The sequence below is a fragment of the Oncorhynchus nerka genome, linkage group LG26 (assembly GCF_034236695.1).
Source record: "Oncorhynchus nerka isolate Pitt River linkage group LG26, Oner_Uvic_2.0, whole genome shotgun sequence".
NCBI classification, from domain to species: domain Eukaryota; kingdom Metazoa; phylum Chordata; class Actinopteri; order Salmoniformes; family Salmonidae; genus Oncorhynchus; species Oncorhynchus nerka.
Genome location: NC_088421.1, coordinates 5,248,501 through 5,262,447, shown reverse-complemented (window position 1 = coordinate 5,262,447; position 13,947 = coordinate 5,248,501). Strand labels below are relative to the sequence as shown.

Genomic DNA, 13,947 nt, shown 5'->3' with positions numbered 1-13,947 from the left:
CGACGAACTACAGTCAGGTCAAGACCCTGGTGAGGACAACGAGCACGCAGAGACGGTTTCTGACAGTTTATGCAGAAATTCTTTAGTTGTGCAAACCCACAGTTTCATCAGCTGTCCGGGTGGCTTGTCTCAGACCATCCCGCAGGTGAAGAAGCCAGATGTAGAGGTGCTTAGCTGGCGTCGTTACACGTGGTCTGCGGTTGTGAGGTCGGATGGACTTACTACCAAATTTTCTGGAACGAAAATCTACTTACTGTAGAGAAATTAGCATTCAATTCTCTGGCAACAGCTCTGGTGGACATTCCTGCAGTCAGTGTGCCAAAGCACGCTCCCTGAAAACTTGAGACATCCGTGGCATTGTGGTTGTGTGACAAAACTGCACATTTTAGAGTGGCCTTTTATTGTTCCCAGGACAAGGTCCACCTGTGTAACGATCATGCTGTTTAATCAGCTTCTTGATATACCATACCTGTCAGGTGGATGGATTGTCTTGGCAAAGGATAAATGCTCACTAACAGGGAGTTAAAGAAAGTTGTGCACACAATTTGAGAGAAATAAGCGTTTTGTGCATATGGAACATTTCTGGGATCTTTCAATTCAGCTCATGAAACATGGAACCATGTTGCATTTATATAATATTCAGTATATTATCACACACTCACAAACTGAAATCATGTGTGTGTGTGTGTGTGTGTGTGTGTGTGTGTGTGTGTGTAAATCTGCATTGTACAATTAATCAGTGAGAGAGAGGCTCAAATATCACATTCAAGTATTTGGTCTCGTTTGCATGGTCAAACAAAAACAACTTAATGATTATAGATTATAGATCCTTCCACAATGCAGGCAATTGCTGAAGTTGGTGCAACTGTTTTAAGGGATAGACCTTGGGTTAAGGGTTAGTGTTTTTTCTGCAAAAAAACATGCTCTCTTGCTCTTCGCCGTGGCCATCTGTAGGTAGTGCATATCTCTTTCAATACAATCACTGGGCTCACAATCTGAGGTAGCAACTGCGTCAGATCTACAAATCACCATTAGCTGCTAAGCAATGAGCTAGACCCATCCACTTGGTTTGCAACTCAGTGGACCTGCGCTCCATTTGCTAAAATCTTTTTATTCCGCCTGTTTAAATTCGCCATATCTTGAGAGAAAAAAAGATAGGGACATGTGTTTTGATTACGTTTTGCTCCTTTTTCTGAAAATAAGATTGATAACCATGACCAGGCATTTCAATCACCATGGGTCACCACAATGTGTAGCCAGGAGAGCAGTGCTAGTGCTCTCCAAGTAGCCATAACCTGGTAATATCACATTATCTGATATAATTATAATAATGGGTTATCTGCTAGAGCACCCTGAATTGAAAATGTTCTTCTGTATGAGTTTCACCACATTAGTGGTTTCAAGTTTGTATCTGTATATTTTTTTTACAAGCTAATGGTAGCAAAAAAGAAAATACTTCTGCATTTCCCAAACTGTCAACACATTGCATATAGGCTCATGATAACGAAGGATAAAGTTGGTAAGTAGATATTCAGAACTTAAATAGCCAATAGGACTAATAAAGCCAATGCCGGTGGGTCTACCATATCGATGGGCATTCATCAAATTCTATTGCGGGCCGACATGGTAGGTTACACCTCAATAAGCTCGAGCCGATGTCTTTTTGACATATTTTTGGGGGTTCCTGTCCGCACCTGCAGTCTTTGCTTTGTGTTTTACAAATGGTAGGCCTCCCACATAGATGGGCATTCCTAAAATTCTATGTCAGACGACACTGTAAACTATACCTCAGTAAGCACTGACCGACACTGATGCCTTCTGGATGTCTTTTTTGGTCTTTGTCCAATGTCTTTTTTGGTGCCATCTGGACCGGCCTCGATTTCCATATCCACAGATGTTGCTTGTTGGTCCACTCTGGACCACTCATAGGTTTGGTTCAGATTTCGTCTGGTCTGGGCGAGCTTTGATTTGGCCCAAACATAGAAGTCTATAAATTACGTATTTTCAACTTTCATTCAGAAACGAAAATGAACCTGATTTCAACATCTGGAAAATGCATATTTTCACCTTTCATTCAGAACCTAAATTGAACCTAACTTCAACGTCTTGAAAATACGGATAGTAGAGGTCTTTTTAACGTCATTTTTGCTTACTTGGGACAATTCTCGTAAGGGGCGGATATTTTGTTGTCTCGCCGAGCGCGACCAGGACCGTCACATGAGCACTTTCACTTTCCAAAGGTCAACGTCATTTGAAGTGGCCTTCCGTGCTGGCGGGAGATGTATTTTATCTTCGAAAATAACAACAACAACATATTGTAGGCCGCAGATGAAAACGTTTTGATTGCGTCCATCGTCTAAACTGGAATGTAGTGTTTTCGTCTCGAATGCTTTTGCGCGTCTACAGTCTGAATGAATCTATCCACCCTGGGCCTGTATTGAAATGTAAAGAGCCTACAATCATACTTTCATTTCTGAATATATATGTGCAACCCAATATGAACCTGATCATTAATTATTCAGTGAACTGAATTGAAGAGGGCAACAGCAGTTGCGATCGGCGCCAATGGACCCGTTGGATTTTCTGACAGATAAACAGTTACTGCAGTTTTTCTGCTGTAGTAAAACAGAAATGTCGTGCATGGAGCAACCACACACCTTTCTTAACCAGCTCCGAGACCACCACCTCATTCCGGAGAAAATGCACAAGGTGAGCAGTAGAGACCGCAACATTTCTATAGACATATCTGCCTGCCCACTCAAAGGTTCAATTTAATCCCATCTGTCACAAAAACATGTAGGCCTACCTTACAGGCTTTAAATAAGTTAAGGATGTACTTAACAAATAAATCACATATTATGCATTATTAAGGTGAAGTATGAGAGAAGTTTCATTAGATTTATCAAAATTGCCACAAGACAAGGATAAATCTCCAAGGTTCAGACCTAGTTTTACACCAGAAGTCTGTATTCAACAGCTTAAAACAAATATTGTTGAAATGTTTTAATAGTTTAATGTTTTGAGGGTCTAGTTACATAGGCAATGTGCCTTAGTGTTCAATAAATTCACTTTAAAGGTGTCATCATGAATTTGACAGTAATTTATAGGCAGCTCGTGGCATTTAAAATTTGGTATTTAATATTAAAGTACACTTACTGTAATGTACATACAGTATCACAGCAAGTATTGTGTAATGACACAGCACAATACCGTAACATTGACTGTACTAGGTCTATACTGTAAAAAAGTGAATGCTACCATCATTGAAAGGAATGAATGATTGGATGAATGAATTATTATGAATGAATTGATTTTCACCAAGTCAAATACATTTGTGTTATAGGTATCATGATACTTGAATCTAAACCAAAGTAGATCATTATAATATTGTTCTATACATCAGTTGGAGTCTATAAGCTTCACTATTAGGTCCTAAACCTAGCATAAAAGTGCATCCTTGTAGCTGTGTGGGCTAATATAGTCAAAATGTTTCCCATCTGTTAAATTGAGCCAATGGCAAGTTGAGCAAATTGAAGTGTTTTCTTCCCAGGCGTAATGTAATGCAAGGCATTATTGCTGGGATATGAGTCAACAACAGGGCCTGGCCTATGTTAAAAGTGTTGTAAAAAGGTGTTAAGCCTGTGTTAAAAGATGCTTAAAATGTTTAAAAGACAAAAATTGATTGTGAATTGTGTTTGGGAAATATAGATAGACATGGTTTTAAAAAGATAGTGGCAATTTTATTCAGTACTGACATCTTTAGGCGGCTTAACTTATCCTGTCCCGCAGCTCACCTTACCTCATAAGTTGTGCCAACAGACCATTTTGATGGGACTAGCTATGTTTTCAAAATTGTAATGTTATCATGAATTGTGATTATTTCCAGGGATACACAACATCCTGAAATATATGTAGATATTTTGTTAGAAAGAACACTATATTTCGCTTGACGGAGTGACGGTGAATGTAAAAAAAATGGCTCAACTTACCCCTGTCCCCTAAGTGTTTACTTTTCACAGCATATTCATTCATATTTGGTGTTTTATAGTGATGTTATGTTTGATACCTGAGCTCCGAGGCATGTGTTGAAATCTCTAAGCAGCTAACATGCTGACCAGACCGGACGCGTCGCGTATGCAAGTGTTGCAAAATAAATGTACACATACATGCTATTCAATCATTGCGCACGTCAGCGAGCGTCTGCGTGGCCAGGCGCTAAAAGCAAGTCCTACCTCTCCCATTTCCTCATTGATTTTTAGGAGCATAAACCCACGTGGGTGATTGAAAGATGAACATTTCTGGCAAAATAACCCAATGTTTATATCCCAGGTCAAATTAGCTAGCAACAGCAAGCTAGCTAGCTAAATTGCCATAAATGTTTAATGCGTTTTGACCTGGCCCCAATTAATACGATTGATTCAGAGTTTGTTTTGATATTTCAACCTGAGCGTCCTGATCGCATCTGGTGTGGGGGACCAAATTCAACATGTGCGCCGATGTTTGTATCATTTTATCAGGAGTACATCAATGACGTCCAAAGCTTCATTTGATCACGTGCTTTTTCAAACCGTGTGTTACAAAATGCGAAATCCCACTGATTTCTCTGTGGTTCCGGTGCCTTCTTCGATTCCAAGCTCCTTTCAAACACCGATCTGTACTGGGCACTTTCTTACAAATATAGTTCGGATTTTGTACAAAAAAATTCATCTGACCGGTAGCTAAGCTGGTAGAGTAGAGAACATTCAGTGATGTGAGGGTATGAGGTAGAATCCTGTTGAAGGCACACTATTTTGAAATTGGTTTTATGTGAAACACTTTCTGCACAATTGAAATATTATAATTTCTTTAGTATAGTACACGCTTCTGTCTTAAGCATCCTAAATAATGCCATAGATTCTGTTTTTGAAAAAGAGTAAACTTGAACACTAAAAAGGGAAGCATGATGTAAGTTTCGAAGCTGGTATTCCAACTGATTATAGGCTACTGAAGCCAACAACTTACTGCTGCGCCACAGAGTTAGTTGAAAGCAATGGAGAAAAACATCGGTCTGATAATCATGCGCTGCTATTTATTGCTAACCAGCAGATGTCACTAATGTGCATTATGAACAGATAATGAAGCTCTGTCTTTGCACATGTTGGTGAAAGCACCGAAGCCTTCAGAAAGCATCGGTTTCCCATCACTAGTATTTCATATCACTTGCACTTCTAGAGACCTTAAGGCTTCCAAATTGTCAGCAACTACAGGGCAAAACTGACCAAAATGACATGGCAAATGCCTTTAACTCAACCATTTAAGGTTTAAGACTAGATGCCACTCCAAATCAAGTCAAATTGTATTTGTCACATACGTCTGTGACGGCTTTCTAATGGTGAAGGAGAGTCGGACCAAACTGCAGCGTGTCTATTGTGATTCATCTTTAATAAACAAACGTAACACACAACAAAACACTAACACTACAAAACGAAAACAGCCTATACAAGTGTCTACTAACCTCTAACCAGGACATCAAGACACACAGGACAATCACCCACAATACAACCAAAGAATATGGCTGCCTAAATATGGTTCCCAATCAGAGACAACGGTAAACACCTGCCTCTGATTGAGAACCACTTCAGACAGCCATACACTCTCCTAGAACACCCCACTAAGCTACAATCCCACTATACACACATTCCAAAATCCCAAGACAAAACACACCACAATACAAAAACTCTATGCCACACCCTGGCCTGACCCAATACATGAAGAAAACACAAAATACTTAGACCAGGGCGTGACAGAACCCCCCCCCCTAAGGTGCGGACTCCCGAACGCACCTCAAAACAAATAGGGAGGGTCCGGGTGGGCGTCTGTCCATGGTGGCGGTTCCGGCGCGGGACGTGGACCCCACTCAATTAATGTCTTAGTCCCCTCTCCTCGCGTCCCTGGATAGTCCACCCTCGCCGCCGACCATGGCCTAGTAGTCCTCACCCAGAAACCCACTGGATTGAGGAGCAGATCGGGACTGAGGGGCAGCTCGGGAGTGAGGGGAAGCTCGGGAGATAGAGGAAGCTCGGGAGTGAGAGGAAGCTCGGGAGTGAGAGGAAGCTCGGGAGTGAGAGGAAGCTCAGGCAGGTTGATGAATCTACCAGATCCTGGCTGGCTGGTGGTTCCGACAGATCCTGGCTGACTGGCGGATCCTGGCTGACTGGCGGATCCTGGCTGACTAGCGGTTCTGGCAGATCCTGGCTGACTGGCGGATCCTGGCTGACTGGCGGATCCTGGCAGATCCTGGCGGATCTGGCGGATCCTGGCTGACTGGCGGATCTGGCGGATCTGGCAGATCCTGGCTGACTAGCGGACTGGCAGATGGCAGATCCTGGCTGACAAGCGGATCTGGCAGATCCTGGCTGACTGGCGGATCCTGGCTGACTAGCGGTTCTGGCAGATCCTGGCCGACTGGCGGATCCTGGCTGACTAGCGGATCTGGCAGATCCTGGCTGACTGGCGGATCCTGGCTGACTAGCGGATCTGGAAGATCCTGGCTGACTGGCACTTCTGGCGGATCCTGGCACACTGGCGGATCCTGGCTGAATGGCGGATCTAACTGATCCTGGCAGACTGGCGGCACTGGTGGCGCTGGGCAGACTGGCGGCGCTGGGCAGACTGGTAGCTCAGGCGGCGCTGGGCAGACTGGCGGCACTGGCGGCGCTGGGCAGACGGGTGGCTCAGACGGCGCTGGGCAAACGGGCGGCGCTGGGCAGACTGGCGGCGCTGGGCAGACTGGCGGCGCTGGGCAGACTGGCGGCGCTGGGCAGACTGGGAGCACTGGCGGCGCTGGGCAGACTGGCGGTGCTGGGCAGACTGGCAGCTCAGGCGGCGCTGGGCAGACTGGCGGCACTGGCGGCGCTGGGCAGACTGGCGGCTCAGGCGGCGCTGGGCAGACTGGCGGCACTGGCGGCGCTGGGCAGACTGGCGGCACTGGCGGCGCTGGGCAGACGGGCGGCACTGGCGGCGCTGGGCAGACGGGTGGCTCAGACGGCGCTGGGCAGACGGGTAGCTCAGACGGCGCTGGGCAGACGGGTAGCTCAGACGGCGCTGGGCAGACTGACAGCTCTGGATGCTTCATGCAGGCTGACAGCTCTGGCTGCGCTGAACAGAGGAGTACTGGTGCCTCTGGAATGAGGGGCTCTGGCGCCTCTGGCATGAGGGGCGGTAGCTCTGACAGCGCCGGACAGGCGGGACGCTCCGGCAGCAGCGCCGGACAGGCGGGAGGCTCCGGCAGCGGCGCCGGACAGGCGGGAGGCTCCGGCAGCGGCGCCGGACAGGCGGGAGGCTCCGGCAGCGGCGCCGGACAGGCGGGAGGCTCCGGCAGCGGCGCCGGACAGGCGGGAGGCTCCGGCAGCGGCGCCGGACAGGCGGGACGCTCCGGCAGCGCTGGACAGGCGGGACACACTGTAGGCCTGATGCGTGGTGCTGGCACTGGTGGTAATGAACCGAGGACACGCACAGGAAGCCTGGTGCGGGAGCTGCTACCGGAGGGCTGGGGTGTGGAGGTGGTACTGGATAGACCGGACCGTGCAGGCGCACTGGAGCTCTTGAGCACCGAGCCTGCCCAACCTTACCTGGCTCGATGCCCACTCTAGCCCGGCCGATACGAGGAGCTGGAATATACCGCACCGGGCTATGCACCCGCACTGGGGACACCGTGCGCACCACTGCATAACAAGGTGCCTGCCCGGTCTCTCTAGCCCCCCGGTAACCACAGGAAGTTAGCGTAGGTCTCCTACCTAGCGTAGCCATACTCCCTGTGAGCCCCCCAAGAAATTTTGGGGCTGACTCTCAGGCTTCCATCCGCTCTGCCGTGCTAGCTCCTCATAATGCCGCCTCTCTGCTTTTGCTGCCTCCAGCTCGGCTTTGGGGCGACAATAATCTCCAGGCTGATCCCAGGGTCCTTTACCGTCCAGTACCTCCTCCCATGTCCATTTCTCCAGGTAGTGCAATCTCTCCCACTGTAGCTGCTGCTTCTCCTGTGGCTCCTGCCTGTTGACACGCTGCTTGGTCCTGTGGTGGGTGATTCTGTGACGGCTTTCTAATGGTGAAGGAGAGTCGGACCAAACTGCAGCGTGTCTATTGTGATTCATCTTTAATAAACAAACGTAACACACAACAAAACACTAACACTACAAAACGAAAAACGAAAACAGCCTATACAAGTGTCTACTAACCTCTAACCAGGACATCAAGACACACAGGACAATCACCCACAATACAACCAAAGAATATGGCTGCCTAAATATGGTTCCCAATCAGAGACAACGGTAAACACCTGCCTCTGATTGAGAACCACTTCAGACAGCCATAGACTCTCCTAGAACACCCCACTAAGCTACAATCCCACTATACACACATTCCAAAATCCCAAGACAAAACACACCACAATACAAAAACTCTATGCCACACCCTGGCCTGACCCAATACATGAAGAAAACACAAAATACTTAGACCAGGGCGTGACAACGTCGAATTAAACTGGTGTAGACCTTACAGGGAAATGCTTACTTACAAGCCAATAATCAACAATGCTGTTTTAAGAAAATACCTTTAACAAAGTATGAGATAAGAATAACAAATTTATTAAAGAGCAGCAATAAATAACAATAGCTGGGCTATTAACAAGGGGTACCGGTAACGATGAGACATGTGCGGGGTGCACTGGTATTGAGTTAATTGAGGCAATATGTACATGTAGGTACATTTATTATAGTGACTATGCATAGATAATAACAGAGAGTAACAGCAGCGTTCAAGAGGGGAGGGGGGCAAGGCAAATATTCTGGGTAGCCATTTGATTAGCCGTTCAGGAGTCTTATGGCTTAGGGGTAGAAGTTATTTAGAAGCCTCTTGGACCTAGATTTGGCCCCCCGGTACCGCTTGCCGTGCGGTAGCAGAGAGAACAGTCTCTAGGGTGGCTGGCGTCTTTGACAATTTTTAGGGCCTTCCTCTGTAGTGCCTTGCGGACGTAGGCTGAGCGGTTGCCATACCAGGCAGTGATGCAACCCGTCAGGATTCTCTCGATGGTGCAGCTGTAAAACCTTTTAAGGATCTGAGGACCCATGCCAAATCTTTTCAGTCTCCTGAGGGGGAATAGGTTTTGTTGTGCCCTCTTCACAACTGTACCATGTTAGTTTATTGGTGATGTGGACGCCAAGGAACTTGAAGCTCTCAACCTGCTCCACTACCGCCCCGTCGATGAGAATGGGGGCATGCTCGGTCCTCCTATTCCTGTAGTCCACAATCATCTCCTTTATCTTGATCACGTTGAGGGAGAGGTTGTTGTCCTTGCATCACATGGTCAGGTCTCTGAACTCCTCCCTATAGGCTGTCTCATTATTGTCGGTGATCAAGCCTACCACTGTTGTGTCATCAGCAAACTTAATGATGGTGTTGGAGTCGTGCCTGGCCGTGAAGTTTGAGTGAACAGAGAGTACAGGAGGGGACTGAGTGCGCACCGATGAGGGGCCCCTGTGTTGAGGATCAGCATGGCGGATGTGTTGTTACCTACCTGGGGATGGCCCGTCTGGAATTCCAGGATCCAGTTGCAGAGGGAGGTGTTTAGTCCCAGGGTCCTTAGTTTAGTGATGAGCTTTGAGGGGACTATGGTGATGCGCTGTAGTCAATGAATAGCATTCTCACATAGGTGTTCATTTTGTCCAGGTGTGAAAAAGCAGTGTGGAGTGCAATAAAGATTGCATCATCTGTGGATGCAAATTGCAGTATGCAAATTGGAGTGGATCTAAGGTTTCTGGGATACTGGTGTTGATCTGAGTCATGACCAGCCTTTAAAATCATTTCATGGATACAGATGTGAGTGCTACGGGTCGGTAGTCATTTGGGTAGGTTACCTTGGTGTTCTTGGGCACAGGGACTATGGTGTTCTGCTTGAAACATGTTGGTATTACAGACTCAGACAGGGAGAGGTTGAAAATGTCAGTGAAGACACTTGCCAGTTGGTCAGCGCATGCTCTGAGTACAAATCAAATCAAATCAAATGTATTTATATAGCCCTTCGTACATCAGCTGATATCTCAAAGTGCTGTACAGAAACCCAGCCTAAAACCCCAAACAGCAAGCAATGCAAGTGTAGAAGCACGGTGGCTAGGAAAAACTCCCTAGAAAGGCCAAAACCTAGGAAGAAACCTAGAGAGGAACCAGGCTATGTGGGGTGGCCAGTCCTCTTCTGGCTGTGCCAGGTGGAGATTATAACAGAACATGGCCAAGATGTTCAAATGTTCATAAATGACCAGCATGGTCGAATAATAATAAGGCAGAACAGTTGAAACTGGAGCAGCAGCACGGTCAGGGGGACTGGGGACAGCAAGGAGTCATCATGTCAGGTAGTCCTGGGGTACGGTCCTAGGGCTCAGGTTCTCCGAGAGAGAGAAAGAAAGAGAGAATTAGAGAGAGCATATGTGGGGTGGCCAGTCCTCTTCTGGCTGTGCCGGGTGGGCTCAGGTCCTCCGAGAGAGAGAGAGAAAGAAAGAGAGAAGTAGAGAATTAGAGAACGCACACTTAGATTCACACAGGACACCGAATAGGACAGGAGAAGTACTCCAGATATAACAAACTGACCCTAGCCCCCCGACACATAAACTACTGCAGCATAAATACTCGAGGCTGAGGCAGGAGGGGTCAGGAGACACTGTAGCCCCATCCGAGGACACCCCCGGACAGGGCCAAACAGGAAGGATATAACCCCACTCACTTTGCCAAAGCACAGCCCCCACACCACTACACGTCCTGATAATCTGTCTGGCCCTGCGGCCTTGTGAATGTGGACCTGTTTAAAGGTCTTACTCACATTGGCTGCGGAGAGCGTGATCACACAGTCGTCCGGAACAGCTGATGCTCCCATGCATGTTTCAGTGTTACTTTCCTCGAAGCGAGCATAGTAGTTATTTAGCTCGTCTGGTAGGCTCGTGTCACTGGGCAGCTCTCGGCTGTGCTTCCCTTTGAAGTCTGTAGTAGTTTGCTGGCCCTGCCACATCCGACGAGCATCTGAGCCGGTGTAGTACAATTCGATCTTAGTCCTGTATTGATGCTTTGCCTGTTTGATGGTTCATCGGGCATAGCAGGATTTCTTATAAGCTTCCGGGTTAGAGTCCTGCTCTTTGAAAGCGGCAGCTCTACCTTTTAGCTCAGTGTGAATGTTGCCTGTAATCCATGGCTTCTGGTTGGGGTATGTACGCACAGTCACTGGAGACGACATCCTCGATGCATTTATTGATAAAGCCAGTGACTGGTGTGGTGTACTGTGTACGATAAGAGACATTACTGTGCAGCCGTATTCATCGACCTTGCCAAGGCTTTTGACTCTATCAATCACAACATTCTTTTTGGCAGACTCGACAGCCTTGGTTTCTCAAATGATTGCCTCGCCTGGTTTACCAACTACTTCTCTGATAGAGTCCAGTGTGTCAAATCGGAGGGCCTGTTGTCCGGACCTCTGACCGTCTCTATGGGTGTGCCTCAGCGTTAAATTCTAGGGCCGACTCTCTTTTCTGTATACATCAATGATGTTGCTCTTGCTGCTGGTGATTCTCTGATCCACCTCTACGCAGACGACACCATTCTGTATACTTCTGGCCCCTCCTTGGACACTGTGTTAACTAACCTCCAGACAAGCTTCAATGCCATACAACTCTCCTTCCGTGGCCTCCAACGGCTCTTAAACGCAAGTAAAACTAAATGCATGCTATTCAATCGATCACTGCCCGCACCTGCTCGCCCATCCAGCATCACTACTCTGGACGGCTCTGACTTAGAATACGTGGACAACTACAAATACCTGGGTGTCTGGTTAGACTGTAAACTCTCCTTCCAGACTCACATTAAGCATCTCCAATCCAAAATTAAATCTAGAATCGGCTTCCTATATCATTTACATTTACATTTAAGTCATTTAGCAGACGCTCTTATCCAGAGCGACTTACAAATTGGTGCGTTCACCTTAAGACATCCAGTGGAACAGCCACTTTACAATAGTGCATCTAAATATTTTAAGGGGGAGGGGGTGAGAAGGATTACTTTATCCTATCCTAGGTATTCCTGAAAGAGGTGGGGTTTCAGGTGTCTCCGGAAGGTGGTGATTGACTCCGCTGTCCTGGCGTCGTGAGGGAGTTTGTTCCACCATTGGGGGGCCAGAGCAGAGAACAGTTTTGACTGGGCTGCGCGGGAACTGTACTTCCTCAGTGGTAGGGAGGCGAGCAGGCCAGAGGTGGATGAACGCAGTGCCCTTGTTTGGGTGTAGGGCCTGATCAGAGCCTGGAGGTACTGAGGTGCCGTTCCCCTCACAGCTCCGTAGGCAAGCACCATGGTCTTGTAGCGGATGCGAGCTTCAACTGGAAGCCAGTGGAGAGAGCGGAGGAGCGGGGTGACGTGAGAGAACTTGGGAAGGTTGAACACCAGACGGGCTGCGGCGTTCTGGATGAGTTGTAGGGGTTTAATGGCACAGGCAGGGAGCCCAGCCAACAGCGAGTTGCAGTAATCCAGACGGGAGATGACAAGTGCCTGGATTAGGACCTGCGCTGCTTCCTGTGTGAGGCAGGGTCGTACTCTGCGGATGTTGTAGAGCATGAACCTACAAGAACGGGCCACCGCCTTGATGTTAGTTGAGAACGACAGGGTGTTGTCCAGGATCACGCCAAGGTTCTTAGCGCTCTGGGAGGAGGACACAATGGAGTTGTCAACCGTGATGGCGAGATCATGGAACGGGCAGTCCTTCCCCGGGAGGAAGAGCAGCTCCGTCTTGCCGAGGTTCAGCTTGAGGTGGTGATCAGTCATCCACACTGATATGTCTGCCAGACATGCAGAGATGCGATTCGCCACCTGGTCATCAGAAGGGGGAAAGGAGAAGATTAATTGTGTGTCGTCTGCATAGCAATGATAGGAGAGACCATGTGAGGTTATGACAGAGCCAAGTGACTTGGTGTATAGCGAGAATAGGAGAGGGCCTAGAACAGAGCCCTGGGGACGCCAGTGGTGAGAGCGCGTGGTGAGGAGACAGATTCTCGCCACGCCACCTGGTAGGAGCGACCTGTCAGGTAGGACGCAATCCAAGCGTGGGCCGCGCCGGAGATGCCCAACTCGGAGAGGGTGGAGAGGAGGATCTGATGGTTCACAGTATCGAAGGCAGCCGATAGGTCTAGAAGGATGAGAGCAGAGGAGAGAGAGTTAGCTTTAGCAGTGCGGAGGGCCTCCGTGATACAGAGAAGAGCAGTCTCAGTTGAATGACTAGTCTTGAAACCTGACTGATTTGGATCAAGAAGGTCATTCTGAGAGAGATAGCGGGAGAGCTGGCCAAGGACGGCACGTTCAAGAGTTTTGGAGAGAAAGAAAGAAGGGATACTGGTCTGTAGTTGTTGACATCGGAGGGATCGAGTGTAGGTTTTTTCAGAAGGGGTGCAACTCTCGCTCTCTTGAAGACAGAAGGGACGTAGCCAGCGGTCAGGGATGAGTTGATGAGCGAGGTGAGGTAAGGGAGAAGGTCTCCGGAAATGGTCTGGAGAAGAGAGGAGGGAATAGGGTCAAGCGGGCAGGTTGTTGGGCGGCCGGCCGTCACAAGACGCAAGATTTCATCTGGAGAGAGAGGGGAGAAAGAGGTCAGAGCACAGGGTAGGGCAGTGTGAGCAGAACCAGCGGTGTCGTTTGACTTAGCAAACGAGGATCGGATGTCGTCGACCTTCTTTTCAAAATGGTTGACGAAGTCATCTGCAGAGAGGGACAAACAACAATATCACAACAAAGCATCCTTCACTCATGCTGCCAAACATACCCTTGTAAAACTGACCATCCTATCGATCCTTGACTTCGGTAATGCCATCTATAAAATAGCCTCCAACACTCTACTCAACAAACTGGATGCAGTCTATCACAGTGCCATCCGTTTTGTCACCAAAGCCC

General features: G+C 48.1%; 1 protein-coding gene across 1 annotated transcript in view; it reads left to right on the top strand.

The window, feature by feature from the left end:
* Positions 1 to 2,062: 2,062 nt before the first annotated feature.
* LOC115110103 (nuclear body protein SP140-like protein) overlaps positions 2,063 to 13,947 on the top strand; it is a 30,347-nt gene continuing 18,462 nt past the window's right edge. The window contains exon 1 of the mRNA XM_029635467.2: positions 2,063 to 2,709. Coding sequence (XP_029491327.1) covers positions 2,566 to 2,709 — 144 coding nt within the window. The 5' untranslated portion in view covers positions 2,063 to 2,565. The remainder of the gene's footprint in view (positions 2,710 to 13,947) is intronic.